Raw genomic sequence first — 27,895 nt, forward strand, 5'->3', positions numbered from 1 at the left:
GCTGTAAAATCTCTTTTATTTGCTCCTCGGGTGTAATTTTTCTTTTTATCTTCTTCTCTTTTATCTGGTTTTTATTTATCTTTTCTCTCTCTCGCTCTCAGTCATCTCAAAGATGTGGTTAAACAACACAGAAGCCTGTCAGGAGAGATTACTGATGAGACGGCAGCATAGGAGCAGCACTCTCATGGTGTCCCTCTTATATGTCCTACATGTATACTCTCCCTATTCAACCCCTTTGTTTGACAGTAGTGGTTTCTCTCCATTGTGCCGTAGTTGCAGCAGTGTCAGGGGGATCTTGGCAGCCGTTCTAATGAATGGGTCAGTAACTCATTGAGCAGTAACCCACTTGGCACTTGGTAAACGATGTGTTTGTGTATTTATTCAGCCATACGTATTGTATATTCTTCGAACTAACAAACCTAAGTTGTCAGACTATTCAAGTTTACAGTAGGAGTATAGTGTTATTTTATATTGCAATATTGATTTATAGTGGTATAGTATATTTCCTTGAAAATCAATTTAGAAACTGTTCATGGATTAAATAACCAAGTAGGAATGTTTGTTTTCAGCTAATCCAGCAAGTCAAACATTTGACAAATCTAGGTATTTTATCACATAGATGGTGAATTAATCTACAAGTCTAATATTGCCATAAACCAGTCCTGCTCCTGGTTTGCAACATTGCCCACAGTGGTCTAATACAGCCAGAGATATCAAAAGGACAGCTACCTCGGTGTAAACAGTATGGCAAAATCTCTGACAGTTGACAAATTTATATCGTCTCACAGTATATATCATCCTATTGTCCAACTGTAGTTGACAGAGCTCACTTTTTTAAAGGGGATTCTCAAGACCGACACAATAAGCCTATTTACAGAAGTATTCTAGTACTATTGGTACTTGCTATCTCTGACGGTATTATTGCCACTTTAGTCTTGGTTTTCTGACTTGCTATTAACCCTGTAAAACTACCTGGATAATTTGTCATGACTAACAGTATTACACAGTTAAATAGCAAAGTAATTTTTTTTTGTCAGCAGTAAGAGAATTGTAGCATAATTTCAAGCATTTAATGCTGCACTAATACTGAGTGAGTATACATAGTAGGGATGCACGAAGATCAGTGTCAATGCTGATACTAATGTTATTAATCAGATATCGGCCATGACGTCAATGCCATTATAAAATTCTGTGTTTCTGCTATCAGCTACATTAACTGAGTCGAGGCAGACTGTGCCACAGCAATCCCTGGCCTCATGTCACCTTACATGAAAATTCTTCCAATGAGCTGAGTCATACAGATATACATTTGGGAAAAAGAGAGCACTGGTATTGGATCAGAACTTGGAATCAGCAGATAACCCGCATCTAACACACTGGAAATAGGGCACAAAAACAGTACAAGAATACCTGTTATCTCTTATAGATGATAGATTATCACTATCAATTACCAGTTACTAAACAGCTACCCTGATATAGTTATAGACAAGTTAACTTGTGCATGTACATATGTAATACTAAACTAGGTAGAAACTAGTTAAACACAACTTAGTGGTAATGTCAGCAACAACATCAGCCTTAGCATACACAGGTATAAATGCACCTACCATTTAGTTTAGAATTAATTACAATTCACAAACAACTGCAGAAACATGTAATCAACCATAATAATGATTTAATACAGTTAAAAACTAATCACTCATGCACACTCATACTGGCATTAGAGTTAATTAATGAGTGCTAACAAGGGTCATGATACAGAGTTGCACACAATTACCTATGTGATTGTTGTAGCCAGTTACTATATAGAAGAAATGTTTAACACATCTGTGGTACTTCATGCATGTGCAATGTACAATGCAAAATACAACATGTAAGTAAAACTTAAAAACTGTTATGAGGCTTTCAGTATGTTTTCACTTTTGGCAGAGCTAGACTAACCCTTTCCCCTTGTGTCCAGTCTTTGTGTCTGCTAAACATTTCCCAGAGTTATCTCCGCACTAGACGAATGGACATGAAACTAATATTGATCTTATCATCTCACCGTGAGTCTGAAAGAAAACAAACATATTCACCCTTCTCTGAAATACTGTTGTAGCATCCTGGGTAAAGGAAACCAGAGATGCTGCTATGCTCTTTTGTTGAGTGAGGGCTGAACAATTAATCAAAACATTATTGAAAACGCAATATGGCCAAGTGCAATATCCAAATCGCAGAAGCTGTTCTTTTTTGATGAATCAGAATCAGAATCAGAAATACTTTATTGATCCCCGGGGGGGAAATTTTACAGTAACGGTGCTCCCATTCAAGATTAGAAAGCAGCATACATTTTGAAATAAAAGTATGTACAAAATATAAAAATAAGAAATAGAAAATAAAAAATATACACATTTACAATATTTAAGTGAAAAAGTTAAGAATATATACAGCAGCAATGTATATGTATATCTATATATATATGTATGTATGTATTGCACTGTCATTTAAGAATAAATAATAGTGAGGTAGTATGTGTAGAAGATTTCCAGTCTGTTTCTTCTGAGTGTCAGTGACACTCAGAGGGAGGAGTTGAACAGTTTGATGGCCACAGGCAGGAATGATTTCCTGTGGCGCTCAGTTGTACATTTGGGAGGAATGAGTCTCCCACTGAAGCTGCTCTTGTGCCTGACCAGTACGTCATGGAGAGGATGTGAGACATTGAAAGGTGACATGTGTGACAAAACAGCATTATAATGAAGTACAGTAGTGCTGCAGAGATGCCCAGGCCTACAAATGTTGTTCTCCGGATGTTAGAAAACATGTTTGTTTGGTACAGACCCCAACAAATGCCACATCATCATGTCTTTTAATAGTTTTGTCAGTGAAAATGAACATCATGATCATTCCCTCTAATTGTGAATCATACCAAAATCGTAACATTTGTCAAAATAATCACAATATGATCTTTTTTTACCACATCGTGCAGCACTGACAGCAGTTGTAGTCGGGTTCAGAAATGTCAGGTAACATCTATCGAGGGTGATCTGCAGTGCAAGTTTCAAACGACATCTTCGGACTCATTAACATTAGCTTAGAAGAGGTGATCAATAGCAACAACACATTATGGCCTTGCAATTAATGATTTATGGCATTAATGATTTATGGCCAATTATTTTGTTCTCATCAATAATTTCCATAGGCCTTGCAGAGCTTATGCTGTGATGAAGATGTGCACTTTGCAAGTAGTTGCAGGAAGTTTAGGCATGAACTTGCGATGACTTCTGCTTTCTCCTCGTTTTCATTTTGGAACACTGCTTCAAAGGGTACTGTGATCAAAGCTGTCTGAGAGGCAGCATGGGGAAAGAGCAAAAGAGGGAGAGAGAGCGAGAGAGGGAGAGAGGGAGAGAGAGAGAGAGAGAGAGAGAATAGGGAAAACCCCAGCGCTCCCAAATATAAGCAGAGCTCTGCGCTAACACGTCCATCTTTCCCTCCCAGCTGCCTAAACAAAGGCATCAGCGCTTATCAAACCCTGCTTTCCACCCCAATAGCATTCTGCCAGACTGTTTTGACATCTCAATCGAGTGCTTTATTATTCTATTCCTTTCATTCAGTGTCAGCCACAAGAGGATTACTCAGAGATAGGCTGGTTATATCATGACCTAGATAAGGCAACATCATAGCGCTAATGCTATTTGTTCCACATCCTTTCGTCACACCATCATATTCAAAAGGAGGCAGTGAATTGAGGGGGAAGCTAATAGAGTCGTCTTTTCGGATTTCATTTGAATCAGAAAAGATAGGCAGACAAGACCAAAAGCCCACCAGTAAGATAAGTGATTACCGAAAAATACATTAAATATTTTGGTTTCAACCATCATCCTGTACTTTTCATGACGTTGATACCAACACAGCCCAGCTTCTCTTCATACTGTACAGACGAATAGTGAGGACGCACATTAACAGAGATTTTCAGAATCACACAATAAAGTCCACCAGTGTTTTCCCCTTTTTCTCTAGTTTTCCAAAAAATCGACAATACTTAGCTTGCTCACTCATGACCTCTGCTGTCTCGAGACACAGCATTGATCAGGCAGGACAAGTACGAACCTTTGACCTTAAATTCAGGCAAAGTGGAATGGGAATTAAGAAAGTCAATACATTCTCGTACTTGTATCTGAGTCACTGTGCCCCTCTTCTGTCCATTAAGGACTGTGTTTACTCTGGCCTCTAACGCAGCTCAGCCAGACTAGAGCATCACTCATTCTCTGTGAACTTCCCATCTGCATATCAAAGCTGAGAGACCAGGGTAAACATAGTCTCTGGCTCCATCTGTTTCTGACAACGTAAAGCCAAGAGAAAACTTCCAACTCTACACACCCAAACAACTCAAAATCTCTTAGTTGAAACGTCATTGCATTCCTGCAAATGTGCAGGTGATGTACTTCCTTTGACCGAGCCTCTGTAGGTTATCTATTGAAACTCTAATCTCAAGCATTCTTAAGTGCTACTCTTAGTTTACTCTTAAATGTTTTGATAAGTGTCTTTTTTAAGCTGCTCTGATCGATATTTTTATGGATCAAATTACTGTGTAATTTAAAAGGGATTACTTATCACCTGGCTCTGCAGGTCCCATCAGCTCAACAGAGCATCTTTTAGCTCATTGTTTTAGTTTTCCGGCCCGCAACTTTACTGCTTTGATTCACTTACTGCTCTTATCAGCAATGTTTTCAGCGTGCAAGCAGCTGTTTTCAGCTAAAATGCTCTAAAAAAAACAAGCACCGAACGGCGTACAGACAAAGTTAGCAACTAGTTGCTGAACACAGTCGAGCATTTAAAGAGCCTTCCCTTACTGCTCTTAGTAGTTGGTGGAGACCAATACAGAGCTAGAGAGTGATTGAATTTTGGACTTGGATTCATCAGGTGGACATGAACTCAACTTCAAATGAGTGCTAATGTAGCTCCAGAGCTGCTGTGTATAGAGTGTATAAATAACTGTTTGCTAACACACTTCCCATATGAAGTTTATAAGTTGACAACATAACAATCTTGTTTACAGCTTGTAGCGCTGCCCCAAAGTGGCCAAAAAAGTAATACACCAGTTAAATTTTTGTCACCCCTCCTATTATATTTTCATTTTGAGTAATCATTTTAGTCATTTCTCAAGCAAAAATACATTCACTGCTTCCTGCTTTCCACATTAGCTGATTTTCATATATGACAGTAAATCGAATATCACCAAACCAAATGACAAATTGATAAATCGATAAAATAATCAGCAGAATATCTGATAATGAAAACAAATCCGCCCTAAAGCTAGCGACACGTGTTCGTGTCTGCTTTATTGTTGTATGTTTTGTGTGTACAGAAGTATTTGCTCTGAGTAGGAATACGTATTTTGTGCCAATATTGTTCCTTTCATGAATAAGAATGCGTTCCATGACAAAAAGCCAAACAACTGACAGTGAACAAATTGGACCTCATTATGTGTGTGTGTGTGTGTGTGGGGGGGGGGGGGGGGGGGGGGGGGGGGGGCGGTCTTTTCAACTTCTTTGATAGAAATAGTGGTATGAGTATTGTAATTGCTTTTTGGTGGTGATCTTCCCAGCGTTTACCTGAGAGCAGGGAGCAGCTGGAAATTCAAATGAATCTGTGTGTTTGTTGCCTTTGGCAGGAGCTCAGCATTGGAGGAAAGTAATATCCAAGTGAATGAGGTGCCTCAAAAATTGGAAGCTGGGTGACAAATGACTCCTCTTGTGAGGAGCAGAGCAGCAACAGGATTTTGGCGAGGATTTCTGTGTGTCAATCTTTAATCTCATCCCTTTTACTTATCTTTATACTCAATTATGTCCAGCGGTTTATGCAGATTGTTTTTTCCATGTATCTATTTCCTCCTTGCTAAATTCCATCGTCATTTTCGCTCTACCTCGCATGTCGTCTCTCATTCAAAACCATTGACCATTGCTATTTAAAGAAATATAGTGACCTTTTACCACTGCGTTTCAAGGAAATATAGCTGTGTAAAATAGAATAGAAAAGAATACGACTGTTTAGAAAGCCAATTTGAATGAATCGACACTTTCTCAGTTAATCAATTAATTGGCACATTCGCATGTTGCAGAATTTACAGTTAGTGATTGGATCTTTCTTGCCGAAATGCTCCTTGGGAGTTGTAATTAACTTCTCACCTAACGTTTTAATGTCCACAGGCTTGTGCCTTCTACTTTTCATCCAACAATCAAACATGCTTTCATCAGTTGATTCATCGATTTGTTGACTGAAAATGAATCTACAACTATTTTGATAGTTTTTGATGTTTTGTCTGAAACGATTGTTCAATAATAGATATAGCAGCTTTTTCTGACGATCTACTAATTGATTAATTGATTAATCAACTAATCGTTCAGCTCTAATTTCAGGCCTATCTAAGTGATCCAACTGTCAGTCACCCAACATTGTCTGTGGAGAAAATTAATGGGACTTTTGCATAACCACTGAGCCCTAACCCTCCTCACCCTTCGCCATTCTATGGGGCTTAAACTGATAATTGTATTGTATGCTCGAGGTGTCTTAAAGTTACTTGACATACTGACATACATGTAGATACTAGATGCTGCATCAGTTGGTTGGCATTACAATCTGAGGGATTTTAGTGTATCTGCAACTACTGAATTTATTAAATCAGAATCACCATCACTGCATGAATATATGTACCAGGAACAATTTAATTCAATTGACTTAATTTCACCAGGGTCATACACTCAGTAACAATAATACTTTACACGGAGTCCTGGTACAGTACTGGCTACTGGCAGCTGGACATCATTCATGTGACACAGTATGAAACTCATCACTGTATAATGAAAAGGGCTAATACGAACAGAGGGATTATAGTGGTAATGCTTCTCAATGGACTCACTATACTGTGTGCTTCTTACTTACAGTAACTGTGGGAAAAATATTAAAATGCCGAAATTATAAAATCCTTCTAGCTGTCTGCCATGAAGTCTTGATTGAATCTCCCAATAAGTTACCTTCTCCTCTATCATTGCATTGTCTTATAGCATATCTATTTAATGATTTTTAAATGATTACCCCATCCACACACATATATAAACTCATACATTTCACTCCTGCAATAAAAATGATCTCCAGATTCCCAGAATATTACATCATGGCACTATTAGTTCTTTATTTTTCTCTGCTGAGATATGTCTGGGGAGAAGGAGGCAGCCTGCAATGGTTTTGCCATCTTCTGATAAGACTTAAGGGAACGAGCGAAGGAGAGGAAAGCAGGAAGAGAGATGGGAAAAGGAGAAATATTGGAAGAAAGATGAATAAAATCAAGAAAAGGTGAAAATTGTGGCAGAGCAAAACAGTTGGAGAAAAATTGGAGAGATAAGGAAAGGAGAGTTGGTTGAATTGATGGGGGGGAAAAAAGAAATGGGAAGGTAAAACGGGAGGAAGTAATGAGGTAGGAAAGTGAACCGGGGTAAGGATGGAAAACTGAAGAATACTTAGGTCAGCAGAATGGACCCCGTAAGTGGATGGAGGTTTTAGACTGAAAGCAGGCTATAATTGTATTTTTTAATGCATTATTTGTATGTTAATAGCATTTTTACCTGCCTGACAAATAATACAAACTTTCCTCTGTCTGTATTCAAGGGAATCTGAAAGTTGGGACTCTATTAAACCTGCTGATTAAAACGAATGGGCTCAAGAGTCTTTTCCGTAGCTTAAACATTTACATACAGTAGTATCCACCACATCAATTTACCTTCCTAACGCCTGAAAATGTTGCTCTTCTGTATATTCTTGTTCTAGCATTTCGTTGAAGCTGTATTAAACATATTTCCTCATTTGGCATCTCTAGAAACTATAATCTCCACATCTGAAACAGTCAGCAAATATTTTTAGCTAAAGCTAAAGTAGCAGCAGTACCATCTGTCAGTTCACCGAAAATATCTTGATGTCTTGTCAATTATTGGATGGATATATTTATGTAAATGTTGTACAGATATTCGTGGCGGATGAGTCTTTACTTGGCATCAACTTACACCCTATTTTTAACACTTTTATTTTAGACTTGATACTTCAGCTAGCTAAGGAGGGGAAATATAACCTTCCAGTACCTCCAAACTTATTTCTGTTGCACGTTGTCTCCCTTTAGCTGGCTGGTGATAGCAATAATCCGGGTTTAGCGAAGTAGTTCAATAGTTGAATCAGGCAGCTGAAGTGAGGGCAGGACTATGTTAGCCATTGATGGTCAGTTAACAGTTTTTTTGAGTGTTTGATTAACGCTTCATTCTTCAAGTAACTTTTGCTAACTATTGGATCTTGATAGCCAACCTAACATGAACGACCGTCTGCAGTCCGGACAACTTGATATGACAACTATCTAAATGAAAAACCTGTTGAATCTTGCCAGACCACAATGAAAAAAAAACACATTTTGGTGCTGTGGAAGTCTGCTAGTACATACTTGTAAACCGCCTTAGTTTGGCGATGAGCCGTTTGTAATGTGTTTACTTCAAAACATATTTGTGGGTTGTGCGACTTTGCGAATCAGAAAAGGGGCCTTACAGGAGTGTTCCATTTGTTAGACTGGACAATGGGCAGGACTATAAGCATGTTGCTTAGTGAGCTAATAAGGCGGTGACAGTGATCCATAGTACCTCAAGAAATAAGGTCAGACCACAGGTGAGGAGAGAAGCAGCTGGAGCTTTGAATTAAATGTATGTGTGCTGATGGAAATGAAATTTGCATGAGGAACATTAACCTTGTGTAACCTGTTTTTTCCTCCTCTTTCTCTCCAGCTTGTATGCCTGGCTTCTTCAAGGCATACGCTGGAAACACTAAATGCACCAAGTGTCCTCCACATAGCTCCAGCCATGATCAGGCCGCCACCATCTGTCACTGCGACAAAGGCTTCTACAGGGATATCAAAGACTCCTCCACCATGGCTTGTACAAGTTAGTTGAGTAATTACAAAAAAAAGAACTTTCTCTGTCAGCTGGGAATTCTTAGTTTCTGTTTGCATGTCTGTAATTTATTTTAGTCTGTGGTTCCACCTTTCTCGTCTCATCCATCTACTCTTTTTTTATTTTAGTAGTATGATTGAGCAAAGTTATACATATGCTTCAACAACTTTATGCCTCTATATCTTCTGAAAAAAACATCTGTTTGGATGTACCTCATTCATGGACATTCAATTCAATTCAATTGTATTTGTATAGCACCAAAGTTATCTCTAGACTGCACTCTTTATAATATTATTTACAGAGACCCAACAATTCCCACTATGAGCAAGCACTTGGCGACAGTGGCAAAGAAAAACTCCCTTTTAACAGGCAGAAACCTCGAGCAGAGCCAGGCTCTGGGTGGGTGGTCATCTGCCTCGACCGGTCGGGTTGAGAGAGAAAGAAAGAGAGACAGAAAGCGAGTGAGGAGAGAGGAGAGAAAAAAAAACACATCTGACAGTAGTATCCATGAAATTGACAAGTAGCAACACTTAGGGCACTCCGAAAACTTCCCACCCACACACCTACGCACAAATATTCAAAAACACTCTCTCGACTTTAGTTCTGATCACTTTGCCAAATCAGACGTTGTACAGTTGTGAAAATTCAGAACTGTTTACCCAGGAAATGAACACATAGGGTGATGGAATGAAATACTGCAGAATATGTTGAAAGCCAACCACCCACACACCTACCTACACACACACACACACACACACACACACACATTGCAGATTCAAATTATGCTCACTTGCTGCTAATGTCCTTTAATCGTCAGATTTAGGTGATCATGTACCCACTTCAGCTTCATCCTCAAGGTCAGATGAGTGGTGTATTCGCTGTTATACTTGAAACCGATACCAACCTGCATTTTTGCACAGTATTATGCCAAAAGTGAGATGTTATTGCTGCACATTTCATTTCATATTCTTAATAAACTGTAGACACAGTGGCTCTTCCAAGAGTACAGTGTCTAAAATGGCACCACTGATCACAGATGATGTGTTTTGTCCACTCAGACAATAACCAGACCACTCTATACGTGGTATGCGATATTTGTGCAAGCGTATTTGTTTAAAAACACCTGACAAAGTGATCAGTGGGTTATCAATGAGTAAACTCTCTCTAAATACCTTTTCATTCTCTTCAGGGCCCCCGTCAGCTCCCAGGAACCTGGTCTCATTGATCAATGACACGGCTCTCTTCCTGCAGTGGATGCCTCCTAGCGATACAGGAGGCAGGAAGGACATCACTTACAACATCCTGTGCCAGCGCTGTGATGGAGGTGACGGCGACGGCGGTGCGATACAGTGTGAGCCATGTGAGCCAGACCTGCGGTTCATCCCACGGCCGCTTGGTCTGACGGGTACCTCTGTAGCAATACTAGATTTCGCCATGCACGCCAACTACACCTTCCATGTGGAGGCGTTGAACGGGGTCTCTGGGCTGGGTGTGGCTGCTCGCTCGCTGGCGAATGTCACCGTCAATACACACCAAGCTGGTGAGTTGCAGAGCTCTTGTTCACTTCAGTGCCACTTTCCAATTCTGTTCGTTTTACTGTCTTCAGGTCCAACAGTGACAATAATGACAAGCAGATGTACGTCCTACAGATTTATAGGATTTACTTATATTGATATGGCGTCTTGACTTAAATAAGATTTACAATTAATTACTAATTTAACATTTGAAAGTGCTTAAACAGATAGTGGATGAATTGATCAATCCATCGAAAGAGATCAATTGCAAACTATTTAGATGATTGATTATTAATTTAAGTCATTTATCAAGCAAAACATTTGCTGGTTCTAGCTTCTTAAATGAGAGGATTGGCTGATTTTCAACGTTTTACATCACTGTAATTGAGGAACTTTGGGTTTTGGACAAAAAAAGCAATTCAGAGACTTCACATTGGGCTCCAGGGTCTTATTTTGAGCTCTATTTTCTGACTAACTAATGACTTTAAAATATATTTGAAAGATTAATAACGAAAATAAAAAGTTGTTCGTTGCAGCCACGAATTTCATAATTACATAAATAAATTTAAAAACATTTTGCAGGGCTGAAATAGTACATGGTAAGCTACAAAATATTGCGACACATTCATCATTTTAATCCTGCTGGCATGGGCAAAATGGCCATCTGGAATGGTGGGCCATTCCCCAGTGGACCATTCACCTGTGGGATGGCAGCGAGCCAAGCAAAACCGATAAAAAAATAGTGTACAAACTAGCAGGTTGCAAAAGCTACTAGGAGTTTCGCTTGTCCACAAGTTCATCTTGCCGCTGCCCGAAAATACCCGCTGCACCTAACAACCTAACTTACCTGAGCATTAGGCGTTGACCAAAAACATCAAATTGTGCTATGTTCCTGCATCCACAATTGACCTCTTTGGGCATTGGATGGAGTATCTGTGGACTGGATGTGAGCAACCAGTTTTGGGCAAATGCTTGTAGTGACAACTGTCCACTGTATTTGCTAAACTAAACTGTGTCTGAAAGCTTTGACTTCAATTCCTTAACTTTGGTGCATAGTGACTAGAGGACACTAGTGACTACAGTTGTTCCTAAAAATGGCAAATTTTAGTTGACAGGACATCTGCATGTAATGTATTCAATTTGTTCTCCTTTTGCAGGAGAGATGGTTGAGGGTTAACATTCAAATAGCCATATTTAGCTCTAAAATATTTATAAAGATTGATTTACATGCTTATGCTATGTCCAGTCGTTACATAACACCTGATTCACAACTCATGAATACTGTGTTTGGGAGCAGATGAAGATATTTGTGCTACAGTAACAGGCAGGGGTTTATTTATTCTGCAGCTAGATTTGCCTTTCTCCTTCCTGAGTACTCAGTCCTCTCCTCAGTCCCTGTCTCTGTGTCCAGCTTAATGTATCAAGAGGTGAAGAGCTGACAGAGCCACTGTGATCTGAACCTAGACCTAATTAGTGGAACCCGACTGACCTGAGGTCAACTACAGCTAGCTGTCCTCGATGCAGCATTGTCTTTGGATTGAATCAGAAAAATAGGAGACCTGAATTCAACTGAACCTCATATTTTAAAGGCAAGAATATTGATGAAATATCTGATGAAGAAGGATGAGATGAAGGAAGGAAAGAGAGTGGATTAATAAATTATACTGGGATGTATGTGCACATTTCTTCCCTTTCGGCATGCGCAGCAGCAGTGAAATTCAGTCGTCAGTGGCTCAGATACAAAAATAGGGAATTGGGAAGTGGGTATATCATCTATGTATGCAATAATAGGCTGATATCGTCCTATCAGCATAGAGTGGAGCATGGGAAGTGCAAACAATGTCATACAACATCCTATCCTTATCCTATTTTCCTCTTCAGTTTTTGAGACAGCAAGACATACACTCTCCTGGCTGAAAGTTTGTTCTACAAGTACAGTCACTTTGAAGGCTTACAGATTACATTGCATGAACAATAGATGCCAGGAACAGTCTTAAAGACTTCTGGTCTCAATTCTGAAGTCTCTGTTTTGATCAGAAGAATGCTGTGTGATATTTAAACAAGCTTCGGCTAACATGCTGATGTTTTGCAAGTGTAATGTTGACCATGTTCACCGTCTTAGTTTAGTGTGTTTACATGCTATCTTAACGGTTCAGTACAGTTGAGGATGATGAGGATGTCATTAGTTTGCAGTCATTCAGAAGAAAACAAAAAAAGTCAGTAGGATTCGCAAATTCCATGGTACAATAGTTGTTGAGATATTTCCGTCTGAACCAAAATGCTCGACCAGCCAATCGACCGACCCATAATAAAAATGACTCAGATCAGTAAGATTATTAGTGTAACTGTGAGCCAGATTCAAATCTTGAATAACTGCGTACAGCAGCTTGCTGTGTCAAAAACAGTCATATCCCAGATGAGCATGAAGCAGCACTAATGATGGAGTCCACGGTTTAAGTGAGAGCGAGGACCCGAGACTGAGCGGAGGGAATAAAAATGTAATTTCACATTTGTTGTCAAGTATTCAGACTGTGCAAATGCTGTCATTGTGTTTATGAATGGCAGACTTTGATGTGTAATTCCTAAATATTACCATTTTCTTATTCATTTTTTTTTATCATTTTCTGACATCCTTTCTGCATTTATAGGCTCTCTGTGTTTAGTGGAGTTGTGTTTATGCTTCTCTTAGTTTTTCAGCCAATGTGGAGTGCATGGTTGATAAGTGAGGGGAAAAATTGGTCCCAATCATCATATTGCCATCTTAATGGTCTTAAAACATGCTCCTGCTCCTTCAAGAAAAGTTAATAACATTCATTTCTTGTGGCTAATTCTTGTGGCTAATTCTTCCCTAGTATACAGTGAAAAATATTATGTTAAAGTATTATTTTTAGAAATGCAATGTTTTGCTGATTGGCTGTTACCACACCATGGAAACCAGATGTCAGGTGTGTTTGTGTCACTTCATACCCATCTCTCTGGCAAAGGCAGCTCGACTGATGGGAGGAAGTTGGAATGCAAAATAATCTCTGTAGAGGAGGAGAAGCAGCCTGTGGGGATGTTCCCATTAGGATGTTTAGAGTGGATTAACTTGTCAAACCGCCTTTCCTCAGTAGGCACACTGTACGCACACACAGCCTGACAAGCATGCAAACAAGGCGGCAAACAAATTCATACACATATGACAGTTGCACACACAGATATTGTCTAGAAAAGTTCATGTTCCTGATTTAGATTTGATAGGTATTAAGAATGCAGCTTTAATTGAATACCTTTTTGATAATGTTGTTGCATTTTCTGAATATCTCTCTAAAGCGTGGGTTAGGAGGAGAATGGGTGGGTTCCTCAGACTCTTGTTTCTTTTTTCCTCAGACTCTTGTTTCTTTTTGTCTTGTTTGGATTTGTGTATTGTGTCTGGTACGTAGGAATATATCCCGGAGCGTCATTTTTGGAAAGTTTATGTTCGTGTTTGGACAATGTTGATGCTTATATATATGTGTATATGTGATTTTTGTATTGTGCTGTTAGATGATGGTGGGCTAACATGCCAGAATGCTTTGCTTGGCGCTAGTTCATGTGTCTGAATAAACCCACGAGGGATGGGTTATGTAAATGACCAGACACTAAAATAAAATATTCATTAATTCATTCACATTTGCCAAACCCATGTACCACCTACAGCCTTGCATATGGTCTGTTAGTCTTTCTCCAGCTTTTCCCTGCGCTCTCTCTTGTTTTTCTCTCTCTCCCACACACACACACACACAAACACACACACACACACACACACACACACACACACACACACACTTTTTTCTTCTCTTACTGCTTCCATTATAGTAAAGATACCCCTCTTCTTTGATTGAGTGTCATCATACAATTGTACAACAGATAGATATAGTTCCATATATAGATGTATATCCATTAGAGAGAGTACAATGACCCTTACTTTAATTGTGTGCTTTGATGCAGGTTGGAATGAGCCTGATCTCTTGTTTGCAGTTATATAACTGTCCTGCACATTTTATGTGGGATAAATAGTATGTTTGCACACTGTACACCATTAATACTGTTTGAGTGCAGTTTTCCATGGCTCATAATCTGCATTTCATTGGACTGAGATGTTATATGAGTCCACAGGTAATTCACAATATCACACATCTGTTAAATTCTTCAGAAATAACTGAAACAAAATGTAAATGAACAAGTGACGTGCATGAGGCATTTCATATATATTTTAGCTGTGCACAGAGGAGAATCTTCTTGATGATGCTGTCTAATAACAGGCCAGTGCTAGAAAATCAAATCAAAGCACAATAAGTCTGTTGTTAAATGCAAAACATTCTTCAAGCACTCCAAAACTTAAATTATATATATAAATTATATAAATTCAAATGAGGTGGAACATCCATCGAGTTGAGAGAAATGCTTGTTGTAAATCTGTGCTCGTCTGAACTCATGTTTGGATGGACTTGGGACGGACAGGAAATTAACGCGGATGCTGCAAGGTGATTCGTATAATTGATTGTGATAGTATGCCAATGATGGAATAATAGCCAATCAAAAGCAGAATTAGCAGTTAACTGGATTTTTTTGTGTGTGAGGGGGGTGATTTATTTTCTGTCGGCACACTATCTGTTTGTAAATTGCATATTAATGCCTCATTATGCTTTTAATTATGCTAAACCTATTAATCTGAATTACTAATAATTTCTCTTCTCTATTGCCTGTGTGCTTGTCTAACCTTGATAAGTTAAAATGCTCAGTTAAGCAAGATGCATGATCACTTTGTGTTTGAACAGAGTGGAGTGTTCATCGCCTTCGACGATATGATATTCTGGAGTTATCAGTCAGTGTCTGAGTAATATTTAGTAATAATGTTCAGTCATGGATTCTCAGAAAACATTTGATTGCCTATTTGTTGCATTCTCTCCTCCACACTTAATTTCACTTTGTAGCACAGGATGCTGGTTTTCTGCTTGTTGAAGCTGATGAAGGTCAGCTGTTGTCCTGACGCCTCTCAAGGCAGCAATGCAGAGCCGTGTGAACAGGATGATCTCTGTGTTTATGAGCACTGTAGATATTGCTCAGCAGAGCGTTTCTCACTGACGATTCCTCCCACAAAATTCGCTGCAGTGTTCTGCGAGGAGGCACAGAGAAATCAGTGCAAATTTGTGTGAGGTGCTTGCTGCACAGAGGTAAAAAATGTGCTCCTACAACAGGAGCAGAGAGACAACCGCAAAGATAGACTCACTCTGTGTTAAAAGTAATCCTTATGTAAGATAATAAAGGAAGGATTGTGCCATAGCAGAGGCGGAAAATGGCTATTGAGCCTTAGAAAGTTTACACTAAAGATTATACCTGTGAAGTTTACATGGGTTTTTGTTGGCTAATCGAAACAAAGCGTCATCAGAGTTGTGCTCAATTCTGCCCCAGTACTACAGCTTGTACTTGTGTTCATCATACTAGCTTTTAAAATCAGATGAATAAATACTTAAGTAATAAGTAATTAGTAATACATTTCGATACTATTTTTTGTATTGTCCTCAGACTCATTGTTGGTAATGTTAGACTAAAACAAATGTTTGGACATGTATAGTCTGTGGTACGTAGTTTGATTACAGCTTCACACGTACAGTGAGTTCACCACCATCACATCGTTTTAGAGCCCTTACCCTCCAATCCGACACTTTGTTGAACATCTGTGGCTTTCCATGGCACATAGTATTTGCGCTGTGTGAGCCACCGTTGGTACTGTCTAATGAATCAGTCATTTCACTCATTTAGTGCTGTTTTTCCTAATTCATTACCTCCATCTTCTGAGCATATGTTTAATCAGTTCAACAGTGGCGTAAAAACGTTGGACTGGTTGGTTGGTGTTTGCTGGCTTGTATATTTTTGTTATTCCAGTAAAACCGGTATTGTCAACATCATGATTTGTTCTTTTACAAAACAACAACAACAACAACGACTTCTCTCATGCTAAATTCATGTGTGAACATTTCCCACTGTTTTGTGGTGTCCTGATTCAGGAGATTTTCCTCTTTTTTTACTTTGCTCTTTTCCACTTTCCTCCAGTGGTTTCTCTTCTGTTTTCATCTCCTCTGCTCTGGGAATAAGGCTGACTTCTATTTATATGCTCAGATGCAGGGGAGATGCAACCTCGTGGGATTTCTTTACAGCTCTCCCTGTTCACTCTTCCTCTCTCTCCTCTTCCCCCCTCTGTCCTTTCCTTATCTGGTTGAGCATCTACAGTCGAGGGTTAACCTATTTTTACATGTTGCCAATAACTAGAGTTTACAGATTCTCAATTATCTTTTGATGTGTGAATTGAGATTAGAATGTAATGACCATAATCGTTGTTTCTCATACATAACAGTAGGTGTCTAACCAGTGGATTGATTTATCCTGAAACTAAAATAGCTTTTTGCATGAGAGTGTAGAGGGTTTTTAGAGAATTTTCTCACTTTGCAAATATGCACACACACACGCGTGGTGACTGATACATAACATTATACTGTATGCTGCAGACAGAAATCCCCTCTAGTAATGTGATTCTCGCAAACATTCTTATCCCCTAAGTGGGTTATGCATATTTATCTGCCTGGTTACACTGATGCCGACTGAAGTACATCATCATTACTTACTTGAACATGACATTTATGGGAACCATTCTTGTTTGGATGTGTTTTAACAGATTAATTAAAAAATCAGCTCATATAGTCTCAAATGTACTCACTCATTTACATTATGGGGTCTATTCATGCATGATTTTGAGGATTTTGTGCAGGGAATCCTTTTACGATTTTAAATAAATGTAAAACTACTAATAAGCCACCACAAACAAACTTGTGGCCCGTGTACAATGGACTTTGATAATAAACTACAGAGTGACCTGATTTAGACTGTAGATGTCTCTGCTGGCCTCATGGACTGATATGTATTTTGCAGCTGTTCCTCTTCAGATTAGTTGATGTTCGCCTCAGGTTTCGTGCGTGCCTTCACCTGCATGCACTTCCACTTTTATAGTAGATAACTACAGAGGTTTCTTGTCAGCACTGTGTGATAAAGCTGAAACAATAAGTAGTTTAATCGATTGTGTCGATCGACAGAACATTTTGAAAATCAATTTATCATTTTAGTAATCAAGAAAATAAACCAAACATCACAGAGTTCCAGCTTCTTTTCTTTGCTTTACGAGATAGTATGTTGAATATCTTTGGGTTTTGGACCCTTGGTCAGAAAATAATCTATAAATCTATAAATCTATAAATAAACATTTAACATTTAAAGGAACTGGTGTTTAATGTTGTGAGCTTTGTAATAATGACTGTTCTTAAGTAGGCACTGCACTTGTCATTATTAGGCTCTAACTTTCGGTAATTCAGATATGGCACAGATGACAGTTTGTCCTTGCCTTGCCTGTGTACTTGTGCACTGTAGTGTTCTGTCAATACGCAGTGTATATTTTTGTTGGTGAGTCTATTGTTTGCCATTAATAACTGCAGCAGGCAGCCAGACTGAGAGGCTTGAGATATTCCCACAACATCTCCACTCGCTCTGTGCAGCTCAGGCACCACCTGCCACCAGGATAGAGAGGGCACATGTTACCTGGAATAACATGGCATGTGTGATCTGGCTCTGCAAAGTGTTTGATAGACAGCACAGTCCAATGATTGAGGGTATTTGGGGTGTTGATATGTTAATGATTGACACACTTATGATGGTTTTTGTCTCCTTTGATAATCCTATGTAAAACTTATCTCAGTTGTCAAGAGGTGTCATTTTTATTCAAACACTGTGACATGGTTTTGTGGCTCTGTTTCACCGACAGGATGTAGTTTAGAGTTTAGGTGGATAAAGAAATGCAAAATTGGACACACCTCAGATTTGTCACCTCGACAGTGCATTTTTGCAGGAGTCAGCATCAAACTCTTGCTTCCTGTGCGCACCATTTTTCTCTCTGCTCTTTTTTTGTTTTAATACAAACAGTTGAGCTGCTGGACTGTGACGTGTCCTGTCTGGGCCGAGCCGCTGCTCGAAAATCTTGGCTTCTTGACAAGATGTGAAAGTTGCATCTGAACCCCTTTGCATGCGACTAAATACGGTAACACCGACAACCTTTCTGAAGTGCCCCACCCAGTCTGTGCGTAGTAGGTTATCTGCTTCTCTGAGCATGAGGACAGTTTAAGACATCAATCTGGGCTCGAATTTGTATTCCAACAATGATTTCCCAAACAGCACGCTCGACAACAGAGGGACTGGATCTATTAGTTTGCCAAATCATATTCTGTTCAAGCAAAGGCTTTATGAATAATTGATGGTAAATATTTGAATCTCTGCTAGGTGATTTTGTGTCTCCTCAGCAGCCTTGTGTAAAATATTCCCCCAAATTCAGCAATAATGACAAACATGATAAACAGTTGCTGCATTTCTGGTGGTTTGGTTAGCAAAAATGTTTCTCTCGGGCTGCACATCACACTGGAGCTGGACAGTAGAATGGTTGTTTCTTGGCCATCCTTTCCCTTTGGGTATTCCTCTGATACAGAAACAATTTTTCTTCCAAACTGCCACCATGTTGTTACATTTCTCAAAAGTTTTACTTGAGATTGTCTACTGTAAGCTGGAGAGTGGAGATGTTACGTATAAGGCGAGCACTTTTCTCAGGCTCTATTTCAGACTTATTTTCCCAGTTTGGAGTTCTGAAACTTTTTAGTTCAATTTTGATATGTTTCTTGTGATGGCTGGAGACACTTTTAAAATGTGTTTTGCAGTGGTGTCTCTGAACTTAGTGGATTCGCTTTAGAGTTCACTGCAGTGGCTCGAGCAATAAATGGCTGGAATCACTCATTTCCTCATTCCCCTGGGCCTCTTGGTCAGGTGACTGTGAGCTTCTCAGTCCTGCTAGAAAAATGCAATTTTTCTTGCTTATGTTTCTCCCAATCCTTATACTTTGTGTCAAGAATGACATAAACATATCAGTAAGTCAACTCTTAGTACATGTTTTATTTTAGAAGTATCATGAAATTACCAATGTGTGGAGATTTAAACTAGCGAATTAACTCATCTAGAAGTGTCCATGGTGTGAAAAGACATCTTGTCGTTGTTGTTGTTGTTTAAACACTTGAACTTTCACGTGTGCAGCATTTAAAGACCTCCAAACAGCCTCCTCCTCACCGACCTGTAGTCACAGCTGACTCGAATCCCTGCACGTTTTTTTTGTTGACTACATCCTCAGGTCCTGCTCTGGTGGGTGTAGTCAGGAAAGACTGGGCCTCTGAAAACAGCATCGCCCTCTCCTGGTCAGAAGTGGAACCGCCACCCTCAGACATAGTGGACTATGAGGTCAAATACTATGAGAAGGTAAAGTCTTGTATATTACTAAAAAAGTTAGTTTGACAGTGTTCTATGTTTATGTACCATATGTGTTAATTGCTTAGTGTTGAAAATGGTTTATATTACAGTTATTTTAGCTCTGAAATTCACCACAAGTGATTACATACACTGGGAACAATCACTGCTCACAGAACAATGTGCATTGTTCACATACAGACCCCCAAATCTACTGTAAGTGTAGCATCCATAATATATTGCTATCTCTGCTTTGTTCACCATCTGCTCTGATAGTTAATAGGATAAAAATGATGTGTTAATGTTGCGTTGATAATGGGTTTATGCAAACACGTTCGTCTGTCCTGCCAAAAACCTGCCTTTGTTTATCATCTCTGGCAATCTGTCTCTGCTTTTCTAGGAGCAAGAGCAGCTGAGCTACTCATCAACGCGGACCAAAAGCCCCAGCGTGGTGGTAACAGGCCTCAGCCCCTCCACTGTCTATGTCTTTCACGTGCGCGCTCGCACTGCTGCTGGCTACACAGCATACAGCCCCAACTTTGAGTTTGCTACTGCAGCTGAGGGTACGTCTGTGGAGGAGCGAGCTTGGGGGAATCGTGCCTGTTTTTATACTAACTGGTGTTTTTAGGAGGGATGGTTATAATATTAAGTCATTCAGTCATTCAGTCAGTTATTTGTGCTGAAATGCCAACGGATATGGAGCTCTGTTTTAAAACAATGCGCGGGTGAAGAAGGGAGTTTCAAAGCCAGAGATGTGGAGTCATCAGTGTTGATCAACAACCCCATAAAAATCCCTGCAGACATTTTATGGTCATTCTTTGCTATGGATCAGTGAAACTCATCAGTGCTTCTTCAGGCATGAGCCATTTATTTAAATGTTTATAAGCTCTGTAAGTTCCTGATGCACACATAACGCTCTGCTGATTCTAATGCTGAAATATGCAGAAATGCACAGCCTCCTACAAGATACACACTTTGGGTGATGAATATGTAGATGTCCACCTTCACATTCTCAGACTCCCGTTTACCATTGCATCTGACGTAAATCCATTTTTGAACTGGATTGTGCTTCTTCTTATGTACCATCTTCTCTTTCACCTTATTCAACCCGTACAACGCTCTCCCTCACATAGCTCACACACAGTGATTTAGACCTTTTTCATGTTTCCACACTGTTTTCCTATTAACCTGAATTTTATACAGTTGGAGAAGTCTAAGACCAGGTCTGAAACAACAGTGGAAATAAATAGATACACTATTAAGTTTTATCACCAAGAGCAAAGCAGTTTCTTACTAAGTTTCTAAGTTGAGTCGTACAGAGGTGTTGCCAAAAACGCTCTTTTAAAGATACTTATTTCTGTTATGAAAACATTTTTTATATGTATATTTTGTTGTTTGCTCACAGGCAAAAGCGCAGAATAGTTTGAAATAGCTTTTGTTGTGAGATACATAGAAGAAATATCCATGATGTTCCAACGTAGCAACGGAAAAGTAAAATACGTTTTTAAATTTTTTTTTAAAGATTTATGTCCAACTTACTGTGCGGCCAAATCTTTCAGTGAACGTTATGAATCGCCGAGGTCTGAAGTAGAACAGCTTCAACATATGTGTCTCAATCTGTTTTATCAGTTTCATGACAAGGCAGTCTGGTTTTGGTCAGATTTAGGATACTATAAAATGATTGGATGCCTTCTATTGCGTTTTCAACAGTGATAAATATGGAGGAAGTTTTAATTTAGCAACACAGAAACTGAATGTTGTTTCCATTCATAGTGAGTAGTGTGTCAGCTCTCTGGTTTGGGAGAGAGATGTTAATGTTAACAGGAGCTGATTGGTCTTTCCTCTGTTTTCCCCCGTTGCTTTCTCAATTTCCTCAGATCCTGATATCGCTGATCAGGGTCAAGTTCTGGTGGTCGTCACAGCGTCTGTAGGAGGTTTCTCTCTGTTGGTCATCCTTACCCTCTTCCTCCTCATCACTGGCCGGTAAGAAACCCCGTTTCTCTTCGGTGCTGGTTTAACACACACACACACACACACACACACACACACACACACACACACACCTCTGTGCTTCTCTCCTCATAATCTCCAGAGTGACGCTACAACCAGAAGTCTGTTAATGGACTCTCTTTTGCCACCAAGCAGACACTCTTATTTTCCAAATGGCTGAACCAATTTTCTGCCTAATTACTCAGCATGTAATGCATGTACCAGCAGTTTGCTCCATTCCATTAACTTCCACAGGTTATCTCAGACTGTTGTCTCCAGTCCGCCTCTGGTTCGCAGGGTTTTACCATTAGTGGCACTTATTAATAAACAATGAAAAATGGCCCAGAATCCGTAGATACTCCGTCTGGATTTTTACTTAACTGTGATACAAAATGAAGCAATAATTTTTGATCACACAATTTGAGTTAAATATTATACGCTGAAAATATCTGAACACACAAAAAACTTGTTTCAGGTACTTCCCAGACAACAAAATGATGGACATTTGGCCTCATACAAGAACATGTTTGTTTTCTTATCCTAAATCTCTCTTACATTTTTCTGTGAAGCTTGCTCGTGTTCCAAGTCGGATTCTCTAAACTCTCAATGGCACAAACTCGCAAATTGCTTGTTTCAACTTGATGAACGTGTCCTGTTAGTGACCAGGGGCACATTTGGGAGATTTGATAGTTAGCATAATCGACACCCCTAAGTTGCTCTCAAAGGCTACCTGTTATTTCATTCACAAAAATGTGACCCAATCATATTTAGACTTAGACTAGGCTTAGATTAAGGCATTATAATTCATAGTATATAATTCAACTGAGTCTAAATATCAATATGGCTTATGTCTTATAAATCATTTTATACAAATGAACACTTCTAAAGTCAAAAGCTGCAAAGTATTAGCACATTTTAATCATATGATGACATTTTCAAAGGGCAACCCTCTTCTATGTTTTTTACATGGAGGCTGCAAATTGCTCTTTTTCTTGAATACTAGTGTTTGATTGTTACTTTTGTCTCAACTCTCCCTCACTATGGAGACTGAGCCTTGAAAGCCTTGAATTTCTGGGACTCTGAAACGGATAAATGTGGGGAAATGAAAGAAAATAAAAAGAACTACATAAAGGCAAGAACAAAAATTGCTCTAAAAGAATGGGTTATAGAAAAGAGGAAAATGGCTGTCTGTTTTTTCAACCAGAGATGTCTTTGCAAACCAAAGATTGATGATGTGGCATTACAAGCAGGTCCCGCTGTCAGAATACATGTGCACATTCCCACCTTTTGTCATGAGGGCAGTAAATACTTGTTTCCTGCTGATAATGTCAACTAATTCACAGTGTTGCTGAGCACAAAACACTGAGAGGGTTAGAGATGGTGAGGATGTTTTATGTGGTGCTGAAGGTGATTCTTACTGGGTCACCTGTACAGGTGTCAGGGGTATATTAAAGCCAGGATGAAGTCAGAGGAGAAGAGGAGGACTCGCTTCCGCAGTGGACACGGTACTGTATGCAATGTTTTTTATTGTGTGTGTGTTTTAAATTCTGTTTTGGCTTCTTATTACTTGCATGGGTTTTCACACTGGTATGCATACAACTCGCTGTCTTGTTAGTTCATCCAATTACTTGGTTGATGGAGTTAATTGAAGGTTTGTGGCTTGTTATGATTGGCTATGTGAGAGCACAATGCTAATGTTAGTGCGTAGAGAAAAGAAAAAGCAAAGCCAACTCTTGTTCTAAACTAAACTAAAAATTCTGATCCAGACTCAAAAGTCTTCAAATGGTTTGTGCATCACCTATTTAAAAAGCAACATTATCAAAAAGTTAAGATTAAATCTACTCTTCCAAAATGTCAGCCAATATTGGCTCATTGCATGTACAGATAACTGTGTATATGTTGGCCAATAAGTAACAAGAAATTGCAGTACAGATATACCAAACTAGGTTTGAGCTCATTTAGAAACACTGTCTCCATCACATAGTTTGTCCACCAGAGAGCAAAATGTCCCGCTCAATATGTATCTTGGTCACAATTCTTTAAAGAAAACAAACCTAAAGGATGTGTATCAAGATGGTTGTTCAGGTTATGTGTCTATGTGAAAAAAAAGACTATATATTGTTATCGGAAATGTCCCAACTCCCAAATATCCAAAAGTCCAGTATTAATCTTTTGTCTGGGTTATCGTCCAGATAACAAAACATTAAACTGCAATCAGCGGTTGAAAGATGTTTATTCCCCGTGTCCTTTCAATACTTTTAGCACACACACACATGTGTTGATCAAACTAAGCTGTAGGCGCAGTCTAATTACACCACTACACTACACTACACAAAGAAATATCTCTCCGTCTGTCTGCATCACTGTTGTGTACGCTATTGATTGTGCATACTACAGATTGGCCAGTATTTTGATGCTAAATATTTCATTTCTTTCAGCCATTCTCCACTCGCAGTATCTCACACACCCATTATTGGATTGTGACAAAACTTGGGTAACCGCTGCTCTGTTTTAGAATTGAAGGATTGACCCAAATGTGGTGCTACAATTACAGATAAAAACAAGTTTATGGATTGCTCCACAGGGGAAGCGTATCACTCTTGGGGATCAAAATAGTGTCCTGTGTAATTTACTAAGACAGTTCATAGAGTGCTCTTGTGGCCCTGTAGGCCTCAGGATTCGATCTGAGACCTGCAGACACATCTAACCATTCCACCTACTGTGTGCTTGATTTGGGGATTTGTGATTGATCCCAGAAGAACATGGTGGACTGAGAAAAAAAATATTGTGACATGCTGACATACTTCCACACATACACACACACAACTATGCACTTCTACACATGTGAGGACCTTCATTGTCATAGTGCATTCCCTAGCCCCTTACCATAACCAGCACAACTTAATGCTTAACCCAGACCCTAACCCTAACCTAAACCTAATTCTAACCTGAACCTTAAAACCTGACTCCTCAAACCAAAATGTCTGCACTTTCTAAAATGTCCTCACTCCCAAAGACTAAAACTCAAATTGGTTCTCACAAAGATGCATGTACAAGTAACCACACACACACACACACACACACACATTGGACACAAGGCCTGTCTGTGTGTGTGCATCACTACTGCTTGTGTGCAGTTGTTTGTGTGCGTGTGTCTTCATGCTGTCCGCGGTGTCTTTTCCTCCAGTGGACAGAAAGTTGGATAGAGTTTTGCTGCAAAATTATCCAGTCATACTTTTTCAAATTATTTTAATTTTACATATCATCAGAGTCTAGTTTTACTTGCAGCACATGACAAATAATAACAGTCTTGCCGATATAAAAAAAATGATTTGAATAGTTAAAATCCTTGCCCACAGTCATAGCTTGTTGTTTGTTCTGTTGCTGTTGTCAGGGGATGCCAGCAGGCTCAACAAACTGGTAGAAACGGCTTGTTCTATTAGAGCAGAGCTTAGACACCCTGGAGACAGAGGTAGAGAGTAGACTCCAAACTGGAATCTATCTCAGACGAAGCCTTCAACCTTCTACAAAATGAGCTGACTCAGCTATAAAGTACATTTAGTCCCCAGTTCATCTGCTCGAGGTGTACCAGGGGCTGCTTCAAGTTATCATTTGTGCCAGTCATCATGCACAGTGCTCACTGCAGCAGCGTCCCCAGCCTCAGCCAGTGAGGAGGATGCTGAAGCCTGGCTGCCTGCAATGTCTTTATTCGCTGCTCTGGGGCATTTTCTGAGCCCCCCCTCATCTTTCTCCATCCCTTGACAAAATAACATAAAATCCTTACAGTATAAAAGAAGCAAATACAACATTAATTGTGAACTCATGTAGTTGAAACAAAAGTTAACTTCTCTGGCACATCTCAACAAAACTTTAACATTATATTATATATCAGAATTTACTGCAGAGATAATGTCTTTATGTAGTTTTATTCTGCATTTTGAATAAATTAAACAAATGGTTAAGATAATGGCTAAGGGTGTAATACATACATACCTCATTTTTCTACTTAAATCAAAGTCCTTTTTAAGGAAATTATTTTGAAATCCGGTGAACCCGTGGTTCAAAACTGCCAACTCACTCACAAACGTATTGCTCTATGATACTAGATTGCATCGTGTTGCACATGTGCTCATGTTATTATGACCATCTCTTATATGTGCGTGTTACTTATATGTTTCATGTGTATGTCTGTATTCACCCTATTACTCCTATCTTGTCCCTAAGATATTGCTGCAATGCAACTGTAGGGGGATTATCAAAGTTTCAGGTTCAAATATAATATGGTAAATGTTGTAATATTGCATACTGTATGTTGTGTTTCTTCTCCTCCAGTCCCATTCTCTGGGATAAAGACCTATGTGGATCCAGACACATATGAAGACCCCACTCAGGCTGTGGAGGAATTCGCCAAAGAGATAGACCCCTCATACATATGCATCGAGAGGGTGATTGGTGCAGGTAAAATGGATGCACACGCAGTACGTGCACAAATGTACACCAGCATTAACTTATTCTGTGTACTGTACATGTGTTTTCTGTATTTACGGCAGGAACGGGTAATGCGTGACTGGTATCTAGGTAGAAGTGGTTATTTAGTGCATGTCATTATCTGGGTATTATTTCCTAAATTCAATTTTAGAATTACACTGGCAGATTGTGAAAATGTCCCGGTGGCGTTTGTCACATTTTATGTTGAGTAACAATTTTATTTCATAAGAAATGTTAAACCTCATAAAGTTTGAGTTAAATATTTTATAGCCACTCTTAGCAAGCTGATTTTAAAGTAATTTAGTGTATTGACCCTTAGAGGAACAAAACCAGTGCTGCCGACTATGAATGATGATGTTCTATGGTTAATTAAATCGAACAGATTGTGTCTGCTGTTTAGCCCATGAGTAATCATGAAGGTGCCTCCCATTTGTCTAGTTTCTGTAACATGGGCTCCATCTGGTGGAGGCAGCGTGTATCTACAGATGTTTTAAACAGCAGGGCAGCTCTCATCTCTTTTGTTTCAACTTCAAGTTTTAATTGATTACCCAGCTGTCTGACTCACAATGTTTGTTTCACCTGGAAGCAAAAACACACAGAAAACATAATGATCAGTTATATGGGTAGCAATGATTACAGAATATACCAGTGTTTTTAATATTTCATTGAGTTACAGTAGATCTTGGAATAAGTCTTAGGTATATGAGAGATAACGCACTGTTTTGCATTGTGTTGTTTTGGCAGGTGAATTTGGGGAAGTCTGCAGTGGACGTTTGCGTATACCTGGAAGGATGGACATCGCTGTGGCAATAAAGACACTTAAAGGTGGCTATATGGAGCAACAGAGGCGAGACTTTTTGCGTGAGGCTTCGATCATGGGACAGTTTAACAACCCAAACATCATCAGGCTGGAGGGAGTGGTCACCAACAGTAAGCTCTATATGTGTATCAGTGTGTTCGCAAAGATGTTCTTCTCTTCAGCTTCAATCTTAGTTCATGACATTATTTAGTCTCTTTTCTCTGTTCGCCACTCAAATCATGTCTTTAACCTTTTCCTCAGGCAGACCAGTAATGATAGTGGTGGAGTACATGGAAAATGGAGCGCTTGATTCTTTTCTCCGGGTAAGAGGGATGCACGTTCACTGACGTACACCTGTTTCCTGGGGAGCTTTTGCCTTCCATACATCATATCTGTCCTCTCTCTTTCTCCACAACCACTCCAGACGCGTGACGGTCAGTTCACAGTGCTTCAGCTGGTTGGCATGATGCGTGGCATCGCCGTCGGCATGACCTATCTTTCAGAAATGGGTTACGTTCACAGAGACCTAGCCGCTCGCAATATCTTGGTGGATGAAAACTTGGTGTGTAAGGTGTCTGATTTTGGCATGTCCAGAATCCTTGAAGATGACACTGAAGCGGCCTACACTGCTACAGTGAGTGTGCATCTTGATGTTACAATCTGACAGTTATTGCAGTGTTGAATTTCACCTTAACAAGCTTTTTCTGTGTATTTTGTGTCAGGGAGGAAAGATACCAATACGCTGGACAGCACCAGAGGCTATTGCTTATGGAAAATTTTCCTCGGCTAGTGATGTATGG

The 27,895-nt window shown here is 39.4% G+C and overlaps 1 protein-coding gene across 1 annotated transcript; it reads left to right on the forward strand.

Annotated features, from left to right (window-relative positions):
* Positions 1-8,792: 8,792 nt before the first annotated feature.
* On the forward strand, positions 8,793-27,889 carry LOC139307346 (ephrin type-A receptor 6-like; the record flags this gene model as incomplete). Its single annotated transcript, XM_070931148.1, has 12 exons — positions 8,793-8,948; positions 10,147-10,497; positions 19,707-19,831; positions 20,220-20,382; positions 21,697-21,802; positions 23,243-23,313; positions 25,473-25,475; positions 26,141-26,266; positions 27,041-27,226; positions 27,357-27,418; positions 27,520-27,729; positions 27,818-27,889. Coding segments are annotated over 12 exons (1,631 nt in total), but the record flags the coding sequence as incomplete, so codon positions are not given.
* Positions 27,890-27,895: the final 6 nt, after the last annotated feature.

This window comes from Enoplosus armatus, unplaced genomic scaffold (assembly GCF_043641665.1).
Source record: "Enoplosus armatus isolate fEnoArm2 unplaced genomic scaffold, fEnoArm2.hap1 Scaffold_92, whole genome shotgun sequence".
Classification (NCBI taxonomy): Eukaryota; Metazoa; Chordata; class Actinopteri; order Centrarchiformes; family Enoplosidae; genus Enoplosus; species Enoplosus armatus.